The sequence below is a fragment of the Populus euphratica genome, unplaced genomic scaffold (assembly GCF_000495115.2).
Source record: "Populus euphratica unplaced genomic scaffold, PopEup_1.0 scaffold25.1, whole genome shotgun sequence".
In the NCBI taxonomy this organism is placed as follows: domain Eukaryota; kingdom Viridiplantae; phylum Streptophyta; class Magnoliopsida; order Malpighiales; family Salicaceae; genus Populus; species Populus euphratica.
Window position 1 is genome coordinate 2,757,513 of NW_011499851.1, and position 24,264 is coordinate 2,781,776.

Consider the following 24,264-nt stretch of genomic DNA (forward strand, 5'->3'; position numbering starts at 1 on the left):
TTTTTTGGATTTTTTTAAAATAATATTTTATTTTATTATTTAATATTAAATTACTTGAAAAGTTGATTTTTTTTTCTATGTATTTATTTAGCACACACTAAAATGCCAAGGTTTCGAATTACCCTCTTGGAACCGCATCAGCGTTGTGATGGTATTAAAATTTGAAGAATTGTCTGCCACCCTTATAAAGAGTACCTTCATTGGTTAGCCAGCAGAAATTGAGCCTTGCTTGCTGCCAAATAAAAAAAAAAAAAAGGCATCCATTGAGATGCAAAGCTAGCAAGAACACAGCGAACAAGAGAGTCCCGTTCAATCTTTCAGTATCTAAGCATCAGTAGACCAGGCTTAAAATCAACAAGCGTCTGCAGATTATGAAGCCTTCGCACATATCAATCGATTATACGTTGACCTTCTCCTTCCCCATTGAACCATTTTAAACACGAAGGGTGATTGATGAACAGGACCGAAATTTGGGTTGATTTCTAGACACATGAATGTGCTCACAATAATTTATGAGGCTCAAGTAACCTGATGGCGAACAGGGAAGCAACATGATACAGAAAACTCTGCATCGTTCTTTCTTCTTTGATGATTTAGAGAAATTACAAAATTAGCACAAGAAATCAGATTGGTTTCTTCTATTATCATTCCAATGAACAATAAAGAATACGTATAATCACACAGGACACAGACACTGTATTGAATCAACAGAATTTGTTAAAAAGAATAGCACGAATATTATAGATAATTTCTTCAAATGATTAAGAAATAACATAAGACAATAACAAAAAAACAAATCCCATAAAAAGTTAGAATCCAATATAATAATTTGAACTTTAATGTAGTTTTATTTATTTTTTGATATTATTGGTTCTTTGGGCTTTTTAAAGCATTTTTAGAGTTTTCATAGGCAAAATAAAGTGCATAATGATGCACTGCATAGGTCATGAGTGATTTAAGAGGGTTATTTGACGTTATTTAGGATTTTATATGGTTAATGACTATGAAAATAATAGAAAAACGGGATTAACTTATTTTTTAGGTTTTAATGATTTCTTAAAAACATGTTATAATATTAATATTAACAAAAATTAATAGGGCTTGGAAAAATACTGATCTAGATAGAACGGAACTTGAAAAGATGCTGCAGAAGAACTTGATGATTCAGACAACCTACCAAACCTTAAAGATGGTTTCGGTGGTTCTGCCATGTTGTTCTAATGTGTCAAACCACCTAATAGCATCTTATCCTCGAGCTCATCAGCAAGCTAAACTTTTTGAATATGTGTGATTATTGAGGGACAGAGGTCCCTGTTCGTCTTTCTGCCCTACAAAAACAGAAATTGTGCTTGCAGGGAACGGGAATGGCTCCGAAAGCAGAATTAGATCCCTGGAGAGAGGAATCTCTATACATCTTCCTTCCATATCTTTTGCTCTAGTCAAGTTGTCACTAGCTTTGCCACAGATACAAGTAAAATGTCTAAGATGCGAGGCAAGCTCATTAAAACTTGCAATTCTCTCTGCGTAGCATACTTGTGATTTATTTGTTTCTGCGATTATCTTACAAGTAAGTCGTATTTTACTTCAAGCCAGCAAAACTAATGGACATTTATACCATGAGGGCCATCTGGACACTTGTTTTGCAGCTATCTCTATAAAACCTTTATCTGGGAAATGAATATTTGATCTTCCAATGTCTATAGTGAAGCCCTTAAGCCAGATTTGGAATCTTTTATCAAGTTTTAAAACTAGATGATAAATAATGCTCCTCACTGATATGAGACTCACAAATCTCATACGAAAAAGAAGCCCAGAAACACATAATTAAGAGACAAATAGAGCTAAGACCAGATACAATTAGCTGGAAATCAAATTGAATTTAAGATGCAAGAAGCTATACGAGAAGCGGAATGCTAGTACAATAAAACTCCACTTAAAACGAAAACGAATTCACCTCTTTTTCTATAGGTAAATCAACCACTTCTCTAGCTTGTAGTGATTTACTTGCATTTCTCTGGTGGCACTCGTTGCTGTGGATGAAGGGGAAGAAAAAACAGCAATTGAAATCGATGCCTGGAAATTTGTACCTGCATACTTTCTGCAAAACTCGATTTTTGGTATTGTATGCTACAACAATTCCTGGAAGCTGCAAGTACATGGTCTCGGAATCTTCAACATAAGCAAAAGGAGATATGTTGTGAGGCTCCCACTGATTACCAAGATGGAGAATATCAGGATCCTGTTTTGCCAACTCTTTATGATCGATAGTATATACTAATGCCCACCTGAATTTTTCGCTGTCATAGACATTATTGTGCAAGTAAACATCATGCTCATATTCCTTGAGGAGGTTCCAGGTATGAACCCCATCAAAATCAGTGTAAGTGTAGTGTACTCTCCCCTCAGATTCCCACAAGCATCGCCTGTAAGTCATTGTTGATTGCCAGGACCAATCTTCAAAAACATTTGGCAGTTCAATTACTTCACAGTAATCATCTTTAACATGATAAACAAGCAACCGTCCACTTATTTCCCAATGAATAGCTCCATTGGAAAAAAGTGGGGTTGCGTTCAACTGAGGAAAGTCACAGACAGGTACTTCAACATTCAAAGACAATCTGAAGGGTTGCTTTCTCCAAGCCCCAGTTTCGGAAGAGAAGATTTCCAGTTCAATAACATCCGGGCCCAAGCCATTCTCTTCATCTTTGAAAGCATGTACAAGCACAACCTGATACTGTTTTCCATCAAAAGCGAGACCTGACCTGATGACTTGCCCGGTAATACCATGCGGTGGAAGAGTCACAGACAGCCTGGTAAAGGGATTGAATACATGATAGTTGAGCTGATTCTCCCCAAAACTAGACAATAAAAGCAAACCGTTAGATGAAGAGATAAAATGCAGATAAGTGCTGGTGGAGAAACTAAGGGAGTTGTTGATACTGGCGCCTCCTGTTTCTTTGTCAATGTCTAGAAAAACAAACTGAGACGACCCTTCTTCAAACTGAAAATGGCAAGCGAGACCCTTTGCGCCCATATCAGAAATAATGCTGGAACAATCTGTCCTCTGATCCTCCATGTTTGCTAACGACAAATACTCTTGCTACTACCATTAATCTTATAAAAACTAAGTCAAGGTCAATATTCCAATAGCTTTATCTACTCCCTCTGGAAAAAAACAGTAAGTAAATAAATCAATGAAGACCTGTTAGCACAAAATTCCATTGACTTACCTTCCATGTACCTTACAAGAAGATTCCAATAACCCAAATCACAAGCAAGGAATATGATTCTAGAAATCCATTTGATAATCATACCAACTATTATCTTCCTTTTTGGATGTAAATTAAGTGAAGGATAAAGTCATCACTTGCCGATCAAGATGGTTAAAAATGAACAGGAAATGGGCATTCTTCAAGTAGAAAGCAACAGCAAGGCCAATATCTTGCAACTGTTTCAAGATAGAGCGCTATAGAGGGAGAGTGAGGGAGGGTGGCCGCTGATGAAATTATGAATCAGTAAAATGGTGACTTCGAAGTTTAAGTCGAGTTATTTAATAACCGTTGTCTCACCCCTAATATATATAATTAATGATTTTAATTTCGATGGACCAACTTGTTATTACCGTACGGACATATTGCGTGAACCTCCTTCAAGTATTTCGAAATTACAAACACTGCCCAAGATTTCTTGAATTCCCGACCCTTGTCTAAAAAATTTAAACCCTTGACCAGACACCCTTCTCCCCAACCCAGGTTTCAGCGCGCACAAGAGATTTCCAGTCGGGTTCTTCTTCAAAAAACATATATATATATATATATATTAGATGTACTGGGAATTATACTCCAAAATTTTAAGACAAACTATTAAGGTAGATCATACATCTCTCAGGGCACGAACAGTTCAATAAATAGAGGGAAATGGAAGGAAACTAGTGCTGACATCTCAAAAATCATGTCTTTATTAGACCTGGTTTCAGTAGATTGCTAGATCAAAACTTTTGAAGATACCAACAAGTGGGAAAGGCTGTGATATAGGAACTCCTGAAGGATGTTTATTGTACACAAACTCATACAAAACTCTCACACCCTTGTCCAGGAAAATGGCCTGCAGAAACCAACTCGGCAAGATCCAAGAAGTCATCACATGATGGTGCAACGACTCCTTTCCTCGGTAGGCTGTGCAGATGCTGGCTGGAGCCTGTGTGGCTCGGATGGGTTGTATGAGAACTCTGATGTATCAAGCCCATACTTGTTTTCATGCAGCAAAGAACAGCAGTAGAATCAGAATACGCGCCAGAAAGCAAAGACAGATTGATAGATACATAACATATGTACAAGTGATAAAAAAAAGACATCAAAACTACAAGTACTTTATGCAAAACCAAGATGATGAATTACCATAGATACATAATGACGCTACTAGAAGGGGAAAAAAAAAAACAAGATGATGGGATTTACCATTGATACATAATGGCACTGCTAAAAAACAACCCAAATGTTAAACCACGAAAATGATCTGAACATTCAAGAATCAAGATGATTACGGAACATGAAGATGTGCTTGTTTATACTCCATGTCTGCAGCAAACACATCACAACCAATGCAATAAAACACAGGATCAAGGTGTAACTGATGTTTAATAGTTCTCTTATAGTCTAGGATTGTTGTAATTTTACTCAAAAGGTCACAAAACTGAATTCCCAATGCTTCAAGAAAATCCAGCTATAGTGTAGAACTTTGCCAACACATATCACATTAAATGGTGTCTCTAAACAGAATGACCTATATGGCTAACGGCAATAGAAACATGCAATATTACCAGATGGAGAATCAAACTTTCACTAAACTAAATTTCAGGAAAGTCAAACCTTTTCCCTCATTCTTGTACTCCAAGCATCATTTCTGCCTGGACGCTGATCAAGGGTTCCAGTAACAGGCACTCCTGCTGCGGGTGCTGGTGGCCTGTTAAGCAAAGGCTGCCGGGTCTGTTGTCTAGAGGCAATGAACTCGTCATCACTATCATACTCTACAGGCCTGTTTGCTGCTCTGACCACAAGGGTTAACAAGAAAATCAAAGCCTGCAATGACACAATGATTCATTGTAAACAAGCTATTAAGAAGCTCTTTGATTATTTTAGAGTGGGAGAGAGAGAGTTCAAAATGATACAGAAACAGATACATCAAACACCATCTCCCAGTTCATAGTCTTGAAAAATTCAATCCCAGTCTTACCAATAGATAATTATATGGTTCATGAAAATATGGAGCATTCATTTTCAGTGGAGGGAAATGTCGTAGAGAATTAAGTGCACTTTCACATACAAATGTCCATAAGAATCTTTCAACCTCCACGGAAACTCCAAACACAAACTGCCCCTCGATACTAGATTCTCTTGAATTTTTTTGCTGTTTCAATATTCCTTACCTGAAATCTGATTTTCTTAAACTATGTTTGTTTAAAAAAAAAATTATTTATTTCAATAGCAAAAGAAAAGTTCATGGCATTAGTTCAAGTGACTGATTTGCCATCAATACTTTGCATCCATTAACTAAAGAAAGCCATCATGCTTTAACTTCAAAATAAATTGAGCACATATATAAACAGAGTCATAAATAGAGAGCAAAGATGCTTTGGGACATGGTTAGCACATGAACACAAGAGGGAAGATAACTGTATCATGCAGTTTTTAACTTTCTCTCAACCCAATCTTGTGTAAGAAATTCATAAAAATGTTAACATCACAGAACCTGCTGCCCAGTTTCTGATTCTGTCTCTCTGGAAAGTACCAAACCCTCACAAAAACAAAAGGTGACATTTCATGCTCACCTCCAAAACAACTATTCCAAGAGCAACCCATTTGACAATGTTCCAGTTTTCTTTGAGGAATTTATATATCATGTCAAAATCACCACTTTTGTCAGTTGGGAGTACCTGAAGGACAAAAATAATACCACAAATTTAGATTACTAAAGCGCCTTAAAATTCTAAAAATCAGTTAAGTAAAAGGCTCACTTCTTTCCAGCTTTTGTCAAAGAATATGAAGGCTGCACATCCCAACTCTACCAATATCAACAAGATGATCAACACTGAATACTATTTTGGTTTAAGGAAACCAATCATCATATTCATAAACCAGAAACACGGAGATCGTACAAACTATTCCTCAAACATGTGACCTCTGGATAAGCTTAATATTTAGGATTTAATTTATTGAAAAGTTGTCCACTCTACAATTATGCAAACTAACAACTACTGTAGCATTCACAAGGGAAACTAAAAGATGACATTTTAAAAAAAAGAGATTTAAATGAGATAGAAGAGATGAGAAAAGCAAGAGAATGACACATGCAGCTGCAAAACACGCCAAAAGAAACAAAACAGAATTAAAGCAGCAAATGTTTTCCAATCTCTTTGTACGTTAGTTAAGAAACAAAATCATAATGCTGCTTTTACCTTTCAGTGAAAAGAGAATGGAAGACACTCTTAATGGGTCTGAGAGATACAGACAGATCACTTCCAATGCTATTTTACTTGCCAAGAACCAAAGAAAAAGAAACAGTGCATCTTATGCAGCTATCTTTCCAGCAGGTAATTGTTGTTGCATCAAAAAATGGTTGTTAGGCATAACTAGTTACTGATGAGTTTAAAATAAATGTGTAATTAGGATACACAAGTCAAGCAGCATCCATTCCGTGTTGCAGCTCCAACACAACCAAAACAAGAGATGACAAAGAGAATCACTCCTACAGCAATAAATAAATATATGAACCTGCATAAGAAATGGATACAAAATCAGAATTTGGAGATTTCAGTCAACCTTGAAACTAATAAGCAAAAATATGAGTATATTTAGCAGTCAGTGTAGATTCAATTAGCTAGTGCAAATGAATTTGCAGGTTCTCTTCTTCATTGCCACCAATTCCCCTGCACTTAGTAAAGGAAAAACCTATTGACTAAACTTGCATTTAGTTAACAAAATTTATCAATACCCTGACAACTAACCTCAAGAAGGGGAAAAAAGGTACATCTTTTTACAGGCATCATTTTCTGAGAGACTATTTAATTGCAAAGGGCACACATCTTATGGAAATAATGGTATTTTCAAGCCAAAGTAGTTTAAGTTTGTATTACTCTTTTGGGAGTCCTATTCTTGAATGAATTAAGAATGCTGAGAACCAAGTGCAAAATGCAGAGGACCGAGATCAGAAATAGAAATAATAAGTTGGGATGGAAAACTGATAGTTGGGTATGGCATGTTGTTGCTTTCCAATATTATAATCATCACATAACTGCCCCACCACCACTTTCCAGTTTCCAACAATACTATTATATAATCACCATCAATACAGTGAGCACCACTACTATCAATAGCATACCAGCATCACAGTCCCTTGAACACCATCAAAACAATTTAATTCTTCGATCGTCCAGGATTATTGTCTATGCTATACACGGTTGTTGCTGATTTAGGGTCTGTATCAGTTATGTGATGCAACAAACAATTTAGTGTGGTACGATGAAATAACATGGCATTAATGAAACTTGTAGGAAATTTGTTAACTGTAAATTTCAAACTAATACACATACTTTTTGCACTACAGTTAAGTGATGACAGCCAACTGGATTTCCAAATAACTTTTCTGATTATTGAAATCAAAACTAGGATTCACCCACATTTTACCAGCTCAACCAAGGCCTAGTGACAAAAACCCCGGAACCAATTCTAGCAATGCTTTGCAAGAGATCAGTGGAAAACAAGCCATAAAAGAAACTAAGTTCATGATGTTTCGCATCAATAAAATTACATAATCAAAACAGAATTTAACTATCTGTCGATCTTCAAGAGAATGAGAGGGAAGAGAGTTAAAACTTGTTGAAGTGGCTTCCCTTCTTAGAGACTTTCAACCAATTCAACTCTGTTCCCTGATTCTTTTCAAGAGCCCGATGGAGCTTACATAAGGATCAAACCCGTCAAAAGTTCAATGACCCATCTCCTATGAACTTACTTTTTATAATTCTAACCAAGCAACAGGTTTATCAACCACAAATTCAAGCACAATTACGCTATCAACAACAACCTTAAAGCGCAAATCAAAATCACCAGAAACAAAAAAGCCACATACCAAGCTTTTGGAAGCTTATCAAAGATGCTTTCCGAAAGAGACACAGCAATAAGCATGGGGCGGCCAAGAAGCGTCAAACCCTGACCATCACTCGGCGTCGACACTAGTCCCACATTGTCATCCGCTCTTTTATACTCAACAAACAAGTAGATCCCATAACCAATCATAGCCAGACCCACAAGAGTCAGCAAGAAGTTGAGGAGCTTCAGTAGGCATTCCAAGCACCCTTTACACGCCATTTTCCGTATCAAATCCCTGGAACTTCCACTGAATCTCTACTTCTATATCATCAGCTCACTCACCTTCTAACTTCAATATCGAAACCCACATTAACAACACAATTACTTAAGAGACTAAAACACCATATTTTCGCCGAAATATCAGAAAAGAAAACTCTTCAAAAATTCACAGATTATAGAAATAATTCAGATAAAAAAATTCATAAATCAAAATAAATTCTAAGGTAGATCCAATACTTAAGATTTTAGGATACACAAACCCGTTTGCTCTGTCAACTACCAGATATAAAATTGAGAAAAGACAAGTTCTTTTTTTTTCCTTTTCTTTTCTCAGCAACCAAACAGGAACGTCAATGAAAAAAAGCATAACCATCAAAATGGTAGAGCTAAAATCCGCCTTACCAATTAATTTATTTGATAGAGAGAAGATCAAGGTGAGGTAAAATTAGCGTGGATCGTGTTACGATAGTAGGATTATTTTAAGAAACTAATAACTTACAGTTATAGAATATTGACCGGTGGATTATTTTTGGGGAGCTTTGATTTTGGGAGAAACACAGAGATATGGAGAAGTATCAGAGGAGGGTGAAGGATGAGGGGAGGACACCTTTACTTCTTTTGCTCCTCGTGGGTGAGTTGGCAGTTTGTCCACTCTTTCTTATCCTTTACAAGATTCTGGAATGACATCTATGCCCTTTCCTTTATCACTGTTGCCGTGGAATATCAAATTGATTTTCATTTTTACATGGGATAAATCAATTTTGAGTGCTTCACAATTTAGTGTTTTATTTTTATTTTTTTATTTTATATAATAAATTATATGTGTTAATAAAATATTGATGTATTTATTAAATTATAACATGAATACTTATAACTAAAATAATATCATTAATAAAATGACATGTCACAAATAAATATAATGAAAAAATTAGTATAAAAACTAAGCTATAAAATAGGATATATATATATATATATATATATATTAAAAGGTTTTAGTATTCCTGCTGCTGTTATATAGACACCAAGAATTGTGGATTAGAGCAATATAATAGTAGCTCAACCCTTATCCTAAAGAATTGTAAGGATGGCAGAGGAGATATGGGATTGTCTTTTTACTAGGGATACATTTAATATTGAAAAGATGATTTGAGAGAAAATGATCAATACAAGTTTTGTTGAAATTACAAGCCATAGGGAGCAGGAACCTAGTGTTGGCGCTACTCACATAAGGACACATGATATTGGGACTGTCGACTCTTGCATGGGACAAAACCCGAGCACCAAATGGCACATGGGTAGCCTTGTCTTTGCGCATGGCAAACCCAAGCGCGTTGTTGCAACTCCAATTTACAAAGTAGACCCAAGCCCCACCAAGCGTTTGGATTTAGACAAAGGTTTGATTGGCTATGGCAACCTCAACACTATATGGAGCTTGGATTGGAAGGCCCTACATTTGCACGGGAGAGACCCAAGCCCCACCTAAATGCATCCATGCCAAACCGCGAGTGGGGTCTAGATGCGACCAATCCCACCTGCAAGCATGTTAGTATAATAATACGTATTATAAATTTATTATCTATGTTGTAATCATCCTTAAAATTCTTAATATAATTATTTATGTTATAAATATTATTATTTTTATTACAATTAATAGTATAAATATTAAAAATATTGTTATTTTTAATTAATATTATTAATAAAAAATTAATAAATTTAAAAAAATATTATTTTTTATATTATAAATTTTTATAGTAATTTTCATAAAAATAAAAAGTGAGCTTAGCGTGCAGCTCAGGCATCCAACTAGAATATAATATAATAACTTGATTTTGGTCAACTCACTAATTTTGATCTCTTAAATTAGAAAAAATACGTGTGTGTTTTTTAAAAAAATTTATATGCTTGATAATGGTTATTTAGAAAAAAAAAAACAATAACGTATACGCCACCGTAGTGAAAGTGTGGACTCGATGGACGTGGCCGGATGGGAATTCTATCGCTTTTGTAAGAAAAAGGGGGTGCGGGGTAAAAGCGTCAATTTCCCAGGCTTGCTGACTTGTACGTTCGGTGCGGAGGAGGCGGCAAAGAGCTTAGGGGCCTGGACTTGGAGGGACAAGAACGACGACGTAGACCAGAGGCTACGTGTTCTTGTACTCTACTGGGAGAGGAGAATGTTCTTCTCAAAACCACCGTTGAGTGGGATCCAGTGCCTTTGCTTCCATCGTAATCCGAGAACGGATGTTTGAGAATTTATTATACGATTAAAAAAAAATTAGCTGACATGTTACCAACAAGTACATCCCTGAGCATCTCTAATAGCCAAAAAAATCATGTCGGATGCTCTTCACTCTAAAATTCTGTAAACTTATTTTAGGCTCAAAATATCCTATAATCAATTAAAAAAAAAAAAAAGATTGAAAAATCTTCCTAAACAAAAATACATTTTTAGATTTGAATTATTTATTATAAAAGATTGAAAACATCCCAGCGACATTTCTCTAATCATTCGAAACTTATTAATATCAAATTTTTGTATCTTTGTTGTTAGAATATGATTAATCATTTTTTCTCTATTTTTCTATTTTTAAATACTTGTTTTTTTATCTTATTAATATCAAATTTTTGTATCTTTGTTGCTAGAATATGATTAATCATTTTTTCTTTATTTTTCTATTTTCAAATACTTGTTTTTTGATCGCTCAAACTTAGGGATTTAAACATAGGTTAGAATTGAAACATAATTTTTTTTTAAAAAAAAAAAAGGACCAAGACCAAAAACAATATTAATTATTCTATATTGCAAAAAATAAATTTTAATTACCAAAATCAAGCATTGAGCGTCGATTCAATTCCGTGATGTTTTTCAACGCCACCAAAATCCAACAGCATGCTGGAACTGTAGCATGAGAGGATGAAATTTAAAAGAAAAATGGTTTAGCGCCTTGAATAAAAAATGTTGAAAAAAAAAGAGAGAGCCACCTCACTCAACTGTACGGCTCCAGTCCATGATGTAACTGCGTGCGTGTTGAACAAGAAAATCCTGGCTCTTTTAGTTTTTCAATAGTTGGTGTACCGACTCTGTATTGTCGGGAGATTCAAGTTTTTTTAAACATATAAGAAAAATATAAATATCAGAAAATGTTATTAAATTTAAAAATATATTTATTTTAAAATATTTTCTTCGTCAAGATAATTTTTTTTATAAATATATCTCCTAATTTTTTTATACAGTACAATAGTTTTAACTGAAATCATTATATATGTTTATAAAAAACTAAGTTCGATTGAATTTTTATGAACAATTTAGTAGTAGTATTATTATTTTAATATCAGATAAAAATAAAAAAATTATTAAAATCAAAATAAAAATTTATTATAGTATTGAAGAACGTGAGTGGATTTGAAAAATCTTTCTCAAAGTGTAAAAAAAAATAAAAAGATAAAAAACAGTAAGGGGCCACACCCAACACCTGGCCCACTCGTATTTCCAGACCAGGCCCGTGCAAACTTGTGACCTCAAGACTATGAGTTGGGAGTTGACTTTATTCTAAAATAATTAAAAACTATATGAAAATAATTTACTATTTATATAAACAGTAAAGAACTCAGATATAAACAATAAAATATCATATCTAAAAAATCATAGTTCATGGTACGGGTATGACCAGTGGGCGTGCAAGGAAAGGTCTTGGAAAAACATAAAATAGAAATGAAACCAATGGCTAGTGATTGGTCGGCAATTAAATAAATGCTCTCGGTGAGAGAGTCGTGGTCCGACATCATCCATGCTGGTATATTCAACCCTTTTACTACTTCAACGGATTTTCATTGCAAAACCATTTCCTGGATTTTTTTTATATTTTTTCTTGATAGTAAATAAAAAAAATAAAAGCATTTGATATGTGAATTTTTAGATGTTATTAAGCATTGCATTCCAGAAACACTTTTGAAAATCATATTCATGTAAAATTTCAAATTAATTTTTAGTGTAGTGGAAAAATAAAATAATATTGTAATTGATATAGTGAAATATCATTTATTTTTAGTTTTGTATAATATTGTTTTCAGAAAAAAGTATAAAAGAAAAAAATTACAAAATAATGAAGATAAGATAAGATAAAAAAAAAAAAAAAAAAATAAAAAAAAAAAAAAAAAAAAAAAAAAAAAAAAAAAAAAAAAAAACTGTATAGAGAGGCTAAGTGCATAGTGATATATATTTCAAGTGTAAAGAATAAAAAATAATATTTAAAAAGAAAAAGGTGAGAAGAACAAAAAGAAAAAATAAAAAATAACAAAAAAATAAAGCTAAAAAATAATAATAAATAGATAACATGTAAAACGATAAATATGTCAATTATTAAAGAAATACAAGAAAACCTATTTATAAGTATAATATAATATTTAAAAAATGAGAGAGTGAGAGTAGAAAAAGAAAAAGAAAAAGAAACCTATGAGAAAGAAGTTAGTGAGAGAAGTCTTTGATCACAAGTATTTCATAGAAGAAAATGTAAATAAGATAGCATGATTGGTAGCTATATAATATTCACCACAACCACCATTTGAAATCTGAATCTAAATTGCAAACACATAAATAATTTTCTTTTGGAGTATTAGAAAGCAAACTAAATAACGTTCATAAAAAAACAATCCTGGCTCCAAACTGAAAAGAAAGCCAAGTCCACGGCAATTATTGGCATGACTAGCCAGTGCATTGTAGAAGTTGTTTGGAAATTATGTTTTTTAAATATTTAATTTTTTATTAATTTTTTAAATATTTTTTATCATTTTAATATGTCAATTTTAAAAATAATTTTTAAAAAATAAAAAATATTATTTTAATATTTTTCAATATAAAAAAATATTTTAAAGTCAACAACTACATTTCCAATCAAAATCATTTTTTATATATATAATTTTAAGTTAATTTTTAATATATATATTTTTTTGCTTCAGTGTTTTTTATTTTATTTTATTGGATGACACATCATCTCTTTTTGAAAAACATTGTGTCGTTAGCGGAAGCATTTTCCGGTCATCTCTAATTGCTATAACATCATGTTGCACATAAAAGAACACATCAATTTTCAAATCAAACCAAAATCAAAGATCAAATCAAATTAAATAAAAATTGCTTGTCTTGATCTATTTTTTTCTGTGTGCAGGCCCTCTCCTGTCGAACACTTGTCTCTAATGCAATTTATGGACACCTAGTTCTATTATTTTTATCATTGAACTAAAATGAATACCCTATGATTCGAGCATGCAAATAAAATATACATAAAAACATTCTTATATAACTTATAAAATTAAAAAGAAGTAAACTTTAACGACTTCTTTCAAGGATCAAGAAAGGCAGGTAAACGGGCACGTGTGAGAGGTTAGTAAGCTAAAGTTGATCATGCCTTATCCCCTCCTACCCAAAAGCTGCTCAATAATCACTCACATGTCCTATAATTGTTTTCATATTAAAAATAAATTTAAAAAATAAAAAACATTATCTTAATATATATATTTTTTTAAAGAGGACATTTTGTAACAAAATCCCACCTTTGGTACGGCTGTGATTGCATCAGCCACTCTTATTTAGCATCAAATTACTGGCACCGCCTTTTAAAACTCCATCGAGACTGATAGTGACAAGTCAGCATGCATTAAAGATTCCATGCCAAAGTTCTCAACTTTATTGAAAAGTCCGTGGAGCACAGAGCATTATCTCAATCACCCTCATTTCCCATTATTACAGCAGCAAACAATGACCCCATCAGCCACTCCTGGATCAAAGCTCTCAGGCTTTTCATCTACAAAAAGACAGAACACCCGGCAGGGCAAGGCGCCCTTTCTTAGGATGATCCATTCACAACCACATATTTCACATGAGGTGCATGGTGGATCTACATGGCTCTTTCATAGCCGTTTAAGTTGCCTCTACGGACATGACTGTTTACTGTGCCATTTACAGGATCCGTGAGACCTTCTGGCTATGTAGCCTGATGTCAGCGCCTGCGCATGTACTTCCAAGACACGTGACTAGTCTGTTGATGATTGATGGTCTCAAGCCAATTGAGAATTAGCTGTGTACGTCTCAAATTATGTAAGGTCGAAAAATTTGTTATGACTGGTAGAGTCCATCTTTGATTGATGAAGGAACAGGTGAACTGGAATCGGCATAGCATAATCTGATGAAGCGGGGCATCACATTAGATGGAATTAGAGCCATTAATGCGGGGAGGAATTGATGAGACGCCTTGCCTGGAGAGCTCTGCTAGGACGCTATCAGCAGACGGGGGCTTGAGGCCTAAGGGCAACGGTAGCCATGGCTTGTTGATTGCCTCTTTCACTACCTTGTCGATTACCTCCTCGGCCTGCATGAAAGATAAGAAACGATGAATATTGCTATTACGTGGTGTACTCTTACGAAGTTGGACATGCAAACGACATATAGCAACTCTTCTGAAGAACATCTGAAACCAACAACCGCAATCTTTTGCTGAAATTTCTATAACAAAATAGCCCTTCAAGTGTGCTACGTCTCCTATGCTTTGCATGGCATCAGGAAGCACGAATTATTCAGAATTTTACATCTTCCATCAAAACAAAACTACCGTCCTAAAAATTGATTACCAAAATGATTTGAAGTTGCTAGGTTAAAATGCTTTCTTCATGGATTATGTTTCCGCAATTTAACTTTCTGTAATCACAAGAAATCCCGAAAGCTCCTAGGAAACGTGACACCTCAGTCATACTTTCATGCTCTTGCTGCATAAACTAGACCACATTTTATGATCAAGTCCTAAAACATCTGGTCTTGAATGAAATCTACAACTACACAAATAATTCTCTAAAAATCAGATAAAATCAAGTGCAGTAAGATGTTACCATACCGGCTGAAGGTCAAACATTTTTTGTGGCATACCACAGCTGTTATTGACCATGCTGGCACTCTGAAACCCAGATGCATACTGCATTTTCCAAACAAAGAATACGCTGTAAGAGGCGTGTACATGATACAAAAACAGATTATGACCCATACACAGGTATACTTACATGAGGAATGGAAGAATAAGGACTATATGGTGGCATCACAGGGCAACCCCACGCATCTGCATGCATCTGAAATATAAAAAAGAGATCTAATCAAGCAGCCGCATTCAAAGTTCTCCAGGAAATGCTTTTAAACCATCAGTTTCAAAGCATGCTAAAAAAAATTCAAGGTGTTGTATATAACAAGAGCTACCCCTGGATAAGGCTTCCAATGACAACTTTCTGTCGGGGGCCATGGGGAGTAGCCGGGGGGGCCCCACATATGCACCCCAGCTGTGTGACTACCTGTTGCTCCCCACATAGGATAGACCGGACCAGGTGGGAGAGCGTGGTTACAATGATATGGAGGATATGCTATGATAGGTTTATGTTGATAGTAACTCCTTTGTACTTGATCTCTATGCTGTGTCCACTGCCGTTCATCTTCCTTGGGCAAAATATGTCTCCTGTGCATTCGATATTTCTGCTAGGAAACAGGCAATGCTATTTAATTAATAACTAGAGGATGAATTTATGTGAAATGGGGCTACTTTTGAACTGTACTAGGTAAATTATAAAATAACGTTCATGGATTTAAGAAACAGAATTCCAAGTGCAAACACCCAATGACAATGGGAAATGCATCTTTACCCTCTTAGCTGCGCAGTCCAATGAATATTACCTCAACTAGTCACAAAATGATCAGACCACGAGATGAACGAGAGAAAGTCAACTATAGAATTTGTCTTTGCTGCTAGAAGCTAGCAACAAATTTTACGGGGAAAGCAAATTCCACATGAGCTTCTAACAAATAAAAAATGACTCCTGTCAGAACAGAAGCTAACAAATTTGGTAAGGGTAAGCCCACTACGAACCTGCAGATGACTTGCTACATTATGCCTCGTCAAGCCTTCCACTTTCATTACCTCTAATATCCTTGAAGGAATCGCTTGATCTACACCTAGTTTTTCCACTGCCTGCACAAACTTTTTGTGAAGCTCTGGTGTCCAGTCTACCTGAAACTCGGAAGAAAAAACAAACAACAATCACCACAGAGAAATGGAAAAAAATACGCCTTTTGTAAATAAAGAAATCCAGACATGGGAAAAGCTAATGCTTGCGACATCACTTCCGATGCAAGTCAAGCATAAACAAATAAAAATCAACAAATTATTGAAAGTGTTTACCGGAGGGAAATGCGTGAAGGTACAAAAACAGAGAGAGAGAGAGAGAGTAAACTTTTGAGCATTTTGAGGTAGCATACAAGTGGAGAAGGCATTTCATAAATGTAAGACGATTTGAAGGGAAAAAAGGGTAATATGATTACGCCTCAGGAGAGGATCAGGAACATCAAAAGTATTTGATATACAGAATAATCATTCACCTTCATCTTCTTTCTATTAGCTCTAGTCCCATGGGAATTATGAAGGCTAGAAGCTTTTTCAGCACCATTTGAATGGTTGAGAGTGTCTTTATTTTGTGAATTGGGACACATGTTATTCTCCCTCTTGACACCATCAGTTGAGTTATCCTCCTCTTTGATCACATTCTCTGTAAAGCTCTGAGGATCCCGTGCCTGTAGAGTTTCTTCAGTCATGGCACAAGTAGTTTCAACGGATTTAGAATCTCCCTCTTGCTCCACACTCTCCTTTTCTATTAAGCAGTTAATATGGTCTTGGCAATATCCATCATCCAACAGTCTCTCTCCTTGTTTCAATTGAGGGGTTGAAGGAGCCGGATACCTGTCACTAGCTGGTGACTGCTGCTCATTACTTTCCTGAGCCAGCGACACATTTTCTGTTTTCTCCATGTTCTCATTCTCATTTTCTTCGAGTCCATCATTGAGCTCCAGCATGGAAACTACAGAATCTTTGACAGGCTTCAGTGATTTGGATTGAACACTCCCCCCTGCATTAAATGCCTGCTCAGGATCCATGAAGTCAGAAACTCTCTTCATAGCATTGAGATCATAAAATTAAGTTCCAGTGTTAAGTAAACAAAATTCAAGCAAACCTTGTGAACCACGTGCTGCCATATATTCCTCAGTTTATCTTCAGAGAGTGGTTTCCGAAGGAACTCAACTGCACCAAGCTGAAAATAAATTGCCACATAAATACATTACATGATCATGGCGAGTGGCGTATGCATCCAGGTTCTCTTTATATGAATGGAGCAAAAACTAAAGTCAAAATTCAATTAAAGCGCTAACAGTTGAATGGAGTTTTCTTCAATAGCTGAACTAAACAGAACTGGAACCAAAGCAGACAATTAAAACTTGAAAACACCTAGTGTCAACAAGCATTTCAGCACGACACTAATTAGTAAAATTCTTACCGCTATGCACTTCATCATCGTGTTCAGGCAATCAATACTTGAAGTCACTGAAAAAGAGCACAATTTCATAGTGTGTTAGAAGCTGTAAATTATATTGATGAAAATCTATCCAAATTGATATAGTAGAGTTTCTTGAAGATATTGACAGAACACATAGGAAAGCAAACAAAACATGAGGAGCTAAAAGATGTACCTGTTAAAAGCATTACTCTCAAGTATATGAAATATTAACGTTTTATATCAACTTACTGATGGTTGGCAAGTCCTTCGAAGTTTCTAAAAACTTGAAACTCCTGCTGCTGTTGCTCAGACTCACCTGTGACCATAGGTTCTATTAGATAATCAATCCAGTTCAGCCAATCCAACCACCTTTAACCAATATTATATCCACAATAACGCACTTAGATGAAGTGATTACAGCGAAAACGATGATAATTGGTCTCATTAGGCTAATGAATGACATGAGATTATCAAAGAAACAGCAGCCAGTCATTTCAAGGGTTATTTTTTCCCAAAGCAGTGCAGTCAATTTGAATTTTCACCAAATATTAGAACTTCCGGATTAGATTAAAGGGAATTACCTCCACTATAGCAACATGGAAGCTTCCAGGTTCATTTGAAATTGCAGACAGCGCTTCAGTCTCATTGCAGAATGTATAAACTGAAAAAGGTATGGTGAGGTCAAGCAGAGAGATTCAAACAGGAGAGAACGCACCACTGTAACATTACAGGACACAAATGTGATAGCCATTTAAAGTAGAGCAAGAAAAAATATGTAGCTTTAATATCATATAATGTAGTATGAACATCATCCTAAAGTTGTAATTTGCATTCTAAAGATACAAATTAAAATAAGAAACTGACCAAATTTTGAAAAAAAAATTTACTATAAACATTCTCCAATTTCCACTAATTGATCTATGAAGTTCTGAAACACTGATAATGAAAACGCTTAAACATAATTAAATTTTACTGCTTCTGTTTACCGTCTGAAAAAGTTCCTCCATACAAGTAAAGAGGACTTCTCGCTTTTGTCCACCATTTAAAAAGAGACCAGTTTGTCGGTAACACGTTTGATCACTGATCATTGCAAGAAAATGGTTTCAATTTACAGATATCAGTCACTGTCATTTCAAACTGTACAATTAATTAGTATCCATTTTATAATTTATAAATCCCGAAATCATGTTTCAATACAGGCTATGTAAAGATATGGACCCCTCGAGATGCCTTTCTCGATAAAGATGCGGACTCGTTTAGCTAGAAAAGTAGGATGAAACGAAAGTAAAACAATGCAATCGAAATTGCTATTCGAGGAAAAACAAAAGGTCGAGAAAGTAGGGAGTCACAAAATCTCTAACCAATATAGTCCATTGCTTCCAGTTTCGATTTTATCTCGGCAGCAGACATGCTGTCCTCATCAAGGAGAAGGACTCTGAGGCCCTTTGGAAAATCCTTCCATGCTGATAAATCATTAGTGGTGCAAACCATAGCTTGCTTGGCATCGTTTCTCAGGCCACCGACAAGTTTCCAATATTACTCCTTATCAGCATCAAAACCAATTCTGCATGATCTACATGAACATGAACTTCACATCAAATTCATCGCTACTTGATCTGGTATACTATATTGTTAAGCCAAACAAAGAACTGAGTAATTAACGTACGAGAAAAAAAGAACAAAGAAAGCCCATTAATTGAAAATATTATTGTTGCTAAAGCAACAAAAAACTCAAGTTGAAGAGAATTAAAAAAAAAACCCAAGAAATTCAACATTTTAAAAACACCACATAACAAGTCTCCACTGAAAACAGAACAATGTTCAGACTCTAATGCCTGACTTCAAAGAAAAAAAATCAAGAAAGAATCTTGATCAGTCATGGTGCGATGGCTAGATCATTTATTTAACACCACTATATAGATCATTAGAAAAGGACCCGGATAAAAGAACTTATAGAAGACAGCACATGCCATTTACAGTATCATATCAGCTATCAGTACAGAAAGATTGCTCAAAGTATCAAGATCTTCTTGGTTTGTGCTAGTTCTATAAAACAACACATAGACAAAAAGAACCATTCAAGATCTCCGCAATAAACACAGGAAAATCCAAAGCATAGACAGAGAAAGGAAGGAACAAGGAGAGAAAGGGAACAAAGTTTGAAACCAAAACTGGGAATTCTTTGAAGGGAAACAAGATGCTACTTATGTATGAACTAAAACCGGACATGCATGCACACAGTAGCAACAAGGTCATCACAAAACCCCAGTAGATCACATGAAGGAAACATCAAAGTGAATGCAACATACCTCAGCTATTCCGGAAAAAAAACAAAATGGAATAAAACATCATATTTTTTAATCTCTACATAAGCTTTTGTATTGTGCATGCACGGTACTACTACTCACAGCATATATGATAAAGAAGGTCTCTTCTTGACTGAAAAGTCTTTCTTCTCTAACAGCTTCTGCCTTGGCTCGTGTATAAAAGTATACACAACCAAAAACTCCACCAGGGTAGAGAGAGATACGTTTAAGTGCGGTTTCTGTGACAGGTCTTCTGTGACTTTTGTAGGGCAGAGTTTTGATTTATTATTTTGATTTTATTTTTTTATTTTGTTTTTGCTTTTGTAGGTTTTTTGGGTACTTCAGTTGTAAAAAGTTGCTTTCGGTTGTCTGCAGACCACAGAGCATGCAAGAAAAGCGTTCCATAGGGTCAAAAACCACTTTTAACCTCCTTTCAAAGTGAATATTCCCACAAATCTTTAACAAAATTTAAATTCTATTACTCATTACCCCACTTTTTATATATATATATATATATATATAAATTACACTTCCTTCTGTTGAAATTTTTAAGCGTATAGTGCAAAAGGTTCTGCTTTATTTCAAGGATATTTATTCACCCAAAGTCTTGCACGAACACGAGCTTGTATCCAGTGGGGCATGCCCTGTTGTTCAAAGTTACGCCGCGGACAGTAGAAAATATTTTAAGTTTTTAAAAAACTATTTATGTACTCAAATTATGTATTTTAAAAAAATATATATTTTAATTTAATATTAAAATAGAAAATCATTTAACCAACTTCATCTAATCTATAAAATTCACGAGAATAATTTAAAAAAACAAATTAAAATGCACAGTGTCAAATTAATTTAATATTAATTAATAATATCAATAAAAAATAAAATAAATTTAAGTCAATTAAGCAAATTTGTCATAAAAGTCATGTATTTTATTATATTCAATAAATTTTTTTATTCCAAATATTAATTTTTATTTAATTTTACAACAATAAAGAGCATGGTATTTAATTTTTTGTATGAAACAATATAATTTTTTAAAGTAAAAAAACCATGACAGGCATGTGAGGCAATAAAGATAGATCATAAACAACAAATGATAAAATTATATTTTTTTTAAATTTAAGTTAAATAATAAAAAAATTTCAATAATAAATGGTAAAATTATATTTTAAAAAAGTGGGAAACAGGAAAAGCATTTTAAAACAAAAAAACAAATGATAGCGAAATGTTATTAATTAACTCATTAAACCTGCTACCCTGATAATAATTTCAATTGGGTTTAATGATTTATTTTATTAATTTTTTTAAAATCAAATATAAAAAATCAAAAGGAGCCCACTTGCAAAGTCCGCAAAGTCTTGGGCATCGACCTAGACATGCGAGCCTTCTCGTTTAACTTGTATATATATATCTATTTTATTTTTAAAATTTTTTAAAGAGAAAAATAACAATCTTTTTTATAAAAAAAATAGTAGACAATGCATTATTTTTTTCATAAATTCCAATGGCCAAGAATCTAGAAAATTAGGGATTCAATTTTTTTATTAAAAACTTATTTTAAACCAAAACACATAGAAAATACCTTAAATATTTTAATAAACCTCTTAATAGCCACAAAAGATTAAAACAACAGCTTAAAAACTAAAATCAATCCAGAGCTAAAATTATTAATAGGTAAAATTTACGTTATCGAGCAAATACCAAAGTCAAACTCCTTTTACGAAATGAAATCTATTAATATAAAAATTAATTAATTTTTTGTCAAAATCATTGATAATGATTTTTTTTCTGTGTTAGAATTCAACGAGTCTCTCTCTTCTCTTGTAAAAAAAATAAAAAAAAATAAGAGAAATGAAATGTGATACTAAAAAAGAATTTTAGAAAATTAAAAAGACCCATCACCTTGAAAGTATAAAAAGAGAGACAAAAATAAATTTTTCAAATAAAATTCCAACACCATTCATTTTACCCATCCTTTCCGCTGTGATTCCTTGTTTTTTATTCAACCATTCCTTTCAAAATAATATGTAATTGAATGTTAATTTTAGCTTAGAATTGGTAAATTGTGGGGGAAAGTCAGAGGATCAAATAAAAATATATTTGGAAGGTCTCTGTAATTCCTTGTTTTTTATTCAACCATTCCTTTCAAAATAATATGTAATTGAATGCTAATTTTACGTAAAATGGGTAAATTGCGGGGGAAAAGTCAGAGGATCAAATAAAAAGTTTTTAAAAAAATTAATTATTTCAACTCACTTGTGAGGGAATGAACAGTAAAAAGCCACAGTAAAGTGAAATTAATACGACGTAGTTTTTTGTATAATTATTCCAGTCAAGGTGTCGTTTAGTGGTTTGGCTTTGGTGATGATAGTTTCATGGCCAACAATTGAACAATGATGCACGAAGTGCTTGGACTGAAAAGCCGTACCTTTGTGGGAAAAAAGAGAATCTATGCCTTTATAATTTATCATGCGTCTTCATCAATCTCATATTTTGCCATCTTTTTATTCCTTCGTACGCTATCATTGGTCTGTATAAATCATCTACAGTCTGGCATAAATATTTAAAGGAAATAAAAAGGATTATATAATTTTTCATTAATTTATTGGCTGTGAAACAAAAAAAAAAACATTCTAGTTCAATTGTAACCCTAGTTATGACATCACTATTTCTAAAAAATATTTGAAGGCAGGACCTCTTTGAAAGAAAAAATATATAAATATTAATTGAGCTATATACACACACACACTCATTGTCTTCACAAATAAAGTAACTAGAAGAATAAAAATATATTTGGAAGGTCTCTGGGATCCCAGTAGAAAGGTTTTCCTTTCACCGCAAGTACTTCAATGAAAGAATTAATTGTTCTAGGGTAATATTACAATATGAATTCTTACGACTTGCGTTGTGTGTAATTTTTATTTATTTTTAACACCTGTTATTAAATTTATTGAAAATAAGATAACATTTAAAAACTAATTTTTTACTAACACGTAACCTTATAGCATGCGTAGGAAAAATCCATAAGTTTCGTTTCTTGGTTTTATATTCTAATAAAATAAAAACAATTGGGATCCTCCTTGGGTTGCAATGGAGGAGGCTAAAATACCTATTTGTTTTTGTATTTTAAATATTTTTTTTTAAAAAATATTTTTTATTTATTTAAATTAATATGTTTTTAATATTTTTAAATTATTTTAATATATTAATATTAAAAATAATTTTTTAAAATAAAAAAAATATTAATATATATTTTACCATAAAAATTATTTAAACAGCAACCACAGCTATATCATTAAACAAATTAAAGAAACTACATTACAAAAAATATTAATATGATATATAATTTTTTAAAATATTTTTTATTTAAAAATATATTAAAATAATATACATATATTTTAAAATTTTAAAATTTATTTTTAATACTAATACATTAAAATATTAATAAATTTATTTTAAAACAAAAGAGGACCAAATTACCATGAAACTCCGGCCAAATCGCTGCCCGAAACGGGCAAATACGGCAACGTGACTCCATTACATGCAGAGCTAACAAAAGCTCATGTTTGATACCCTTTCATCGTAATTAGTTGATTGTCCTGTAATTATTTGTTTATCATTTACACACAACCCTTTAAGATTAGTTAAGTGGTTCGTCAAGCAAGCAAGCCATACAAAATACTTTGCCCGTTGATAAACAATAGGACTCCAGTTCATTGATAGTGATTAATATATATATATATATATATATATATATATATATAGATATAGATATAATTTAGAAATAAAAACCTGAATAGTCAAAATAGTTTTCGTCAAGTTTAAGGATCTATGATAACAAAAATATATAGTTCCGGAATGCGCAAGGCACCTTGATTTTCCTTCATTCACCATAAAATGTAATTGACTTAACAAAATTGCTTGAGAATTGAAGGTTTGAACTTTCAAGTTACCAAGTTTTTCATACTGGATCTCGATGCTTTCGGACAATCTTTCAAGTTTCAACAAAATTCTGGACAGCAACATGTTACCCTGTACCAAGGTCTCTTTTGCATCACAATTAAACTCTGTCTCCACTCATTTGCTTTTGGAACAATCTCACGACAGCTGCACAATAATTATTGTTTACCTTCCTAGTATTTAAAATTATATTAATTATTATTTTTAAAGTATTTCTGGTTAGAAATACATCAAAATAATATTTTTTTATTTTTTAAAAATTTATTTTCATATTTTCATAT

At 33.5% G+C, this 24,264-nt stretch overlaps 3 protein-coding genes across 9 annotated transcripts; all 3 read right to left on the bottom strand.

The window, feature by feature from the left end:
- Window positions 1-1,836: 1,836 nt before the first annotated feature.
- LOC105121605 (uncharacterized) lies at window positions 1,837-3,098 on the bottom strand. The gene is made up of 2 exons (XM_011020324.1): window positions 2,286-3,098; window positions 1,837-2,209 (listed from the first exon to the last, which is right to left on the bottom strand). The coding sequence occupies exons 1-2, from the start codon at window positions 3,074-3,076 to the stop codon at window positions 2,128-2,130; spliced, it is 873 nt and encodes a 290-aa protein (XP_011018626.1). The 5' UTR covers window positions 3,077-3,098; the 3' UTR covers window positions 1,837-2,127.
- A 728-nt stretch (window positions 3,099-3,826) lies between these two features.
- LOC105121604 (tobamovirus multiplication protein 2A) lies at window positions 3,827-9,006 on the bottom strand. Of its 3 annotated transcripts, none has more exons than XM_011020323.1 (7): window positions 8,880-9,006; window positions 8,125-8,433; window positions 6,671-6,770; window positions 6,014-6,094; window positions 5,828-5,932; window positions 4,869-5,078; window positions 3,827-4,247 (listed from the first exon to the last, which is right to left on the bottom strand). In XM_011020323.1, exons 2-7 carry the CDS (start codon window positions 8,361-8,363, stop codon window positions 4,140-4,142), a joined length of 843 nt encoding a protein of 280 aa, XP_011018625.1. In that variant the 5' UTR covers window positions 8,364-8,433; window positions 8,880-9,006; the 3' UTR covers window positions 3,827-4,139. The 3 variants fall into 3 exon arrangements, with proteins under 3 accessions (XP_011018625.1, XP_011018624.1, XP_011018623.1); XM_011020322.1 differs by having other exon boundaries at window positions 8,863-9,006; XM_011020321.1 differs by having other exon boundaries at window positions 8,766-9,006.
- Window positions 9,007-14,010: 5,004 nt separating this feature from the next.
- APRR2 (CheY-like two-component responsive regulator family protein) lies at window positions 14,011-20,280 on the bottom strand. Of its 5 annotated transcripts, none has more exons than XM_011020327.1 (13): window positions 20,126-20,280; window positions 19,079-19,237; window positions 18,299-18,378; window positions 17,967-18,033; window positions 17,718-17,764; window positions 17,397-17,474; window positions 16,768-17,304; window positions 16,259-16,399; window positions 15,598-15,867; window positions 15,408-15,473; window positions 15,245-15,322; window positions 14,613-14,725; window positions 14,011-14,539 (listed from the first exon to the last, which is right to left on the bottom strand). In XM_011020327.1, exons 2-13 carry the CDS (start codon window positions 19,206-19,208, stop codon window positions 14,473-14,475), a joined length of 1,674 nt encoding a protein of 557 aa, XP_011018629.1. In that variant the 5' UTR covers window positions 19,209-19,237; window positions 20,126-20,280; the 3' UTR covers window positions 14,011-14,472. The 5 variants fall into 5 exon arrangements, with proteins under 5 accessions (XP_011018629.1, XP_011018628.1, XP_011018630.1 ...); XM_011020326.1 differs by having other exon boundaries at window positions 19,079-19,290; XM_011020328.1 differs by having other exon boundaries at window positions 16,310-16,399; window positions 19,079-19,290; window positions 20,027-20,280.
- Between the last annotated feature and the right edge of the window lie 3,984 nt (window positions 20,281-24,264).

Bases quoted from the DNA above. Each gene is read 5' to 3' on its own strand.
- LOC105121605 (XM_011020324.1), bottom strand. From the start codon at position 3,076: ATGGAGGATCAGAGGACAGATTGTTCCAGCATTATTTCTGATATGGGC. The intron at 2,210-2,285 runs GTGGGCATTAGT...CTTGGTAATCAG, and splicing joins TATGACAGCGAAAAATTCAG to TGGGAGCCTCACAACATATC.
- LOC105121604 (XM_011020323.1), bottom strand. From the start codon at position 8,363: ATGGCGTGTAAAGGGTGCTTGGAATGCCTACTGAAGCTCCTCAACTTC. The intron at 6,095-6,670 runs GTATCCTAATTA...AAACCAAAATAG, and splicing joins ATGGATGCTGCTTGACTTGT to TATTCAGTGTTGATCATCTT. The intron at 5,933-6,013 runs GTGAGCCTTTTA...TTTGTCCTTCAG, and splicing joins TTGACAAAAGCTGGAAAGAA to GTACTCCCAACTGACAAAAG.
- APRR2 (XM_011020327.1), bottom strand. From the start codon at position 19,208: ATGGTTTGCACCACTAATGATTTATCAGCATGGAAGGATTTTCCAAAG. The intron at 15,868-16,258 runs GTTCGTAGTGGG...GTTTCCTAGCAG, and splicing joins ATGTAGCAAGTCATCTGCAG to AAATATCGAATGCACAGGAG. The intron at 15,323-15,407 runs GTAAGTATACCT...TGGAAAATGCAG, and splicing joins CTTATTCTTCCATTCCTCAT to TATGCATCTGGGTTTCAGAG.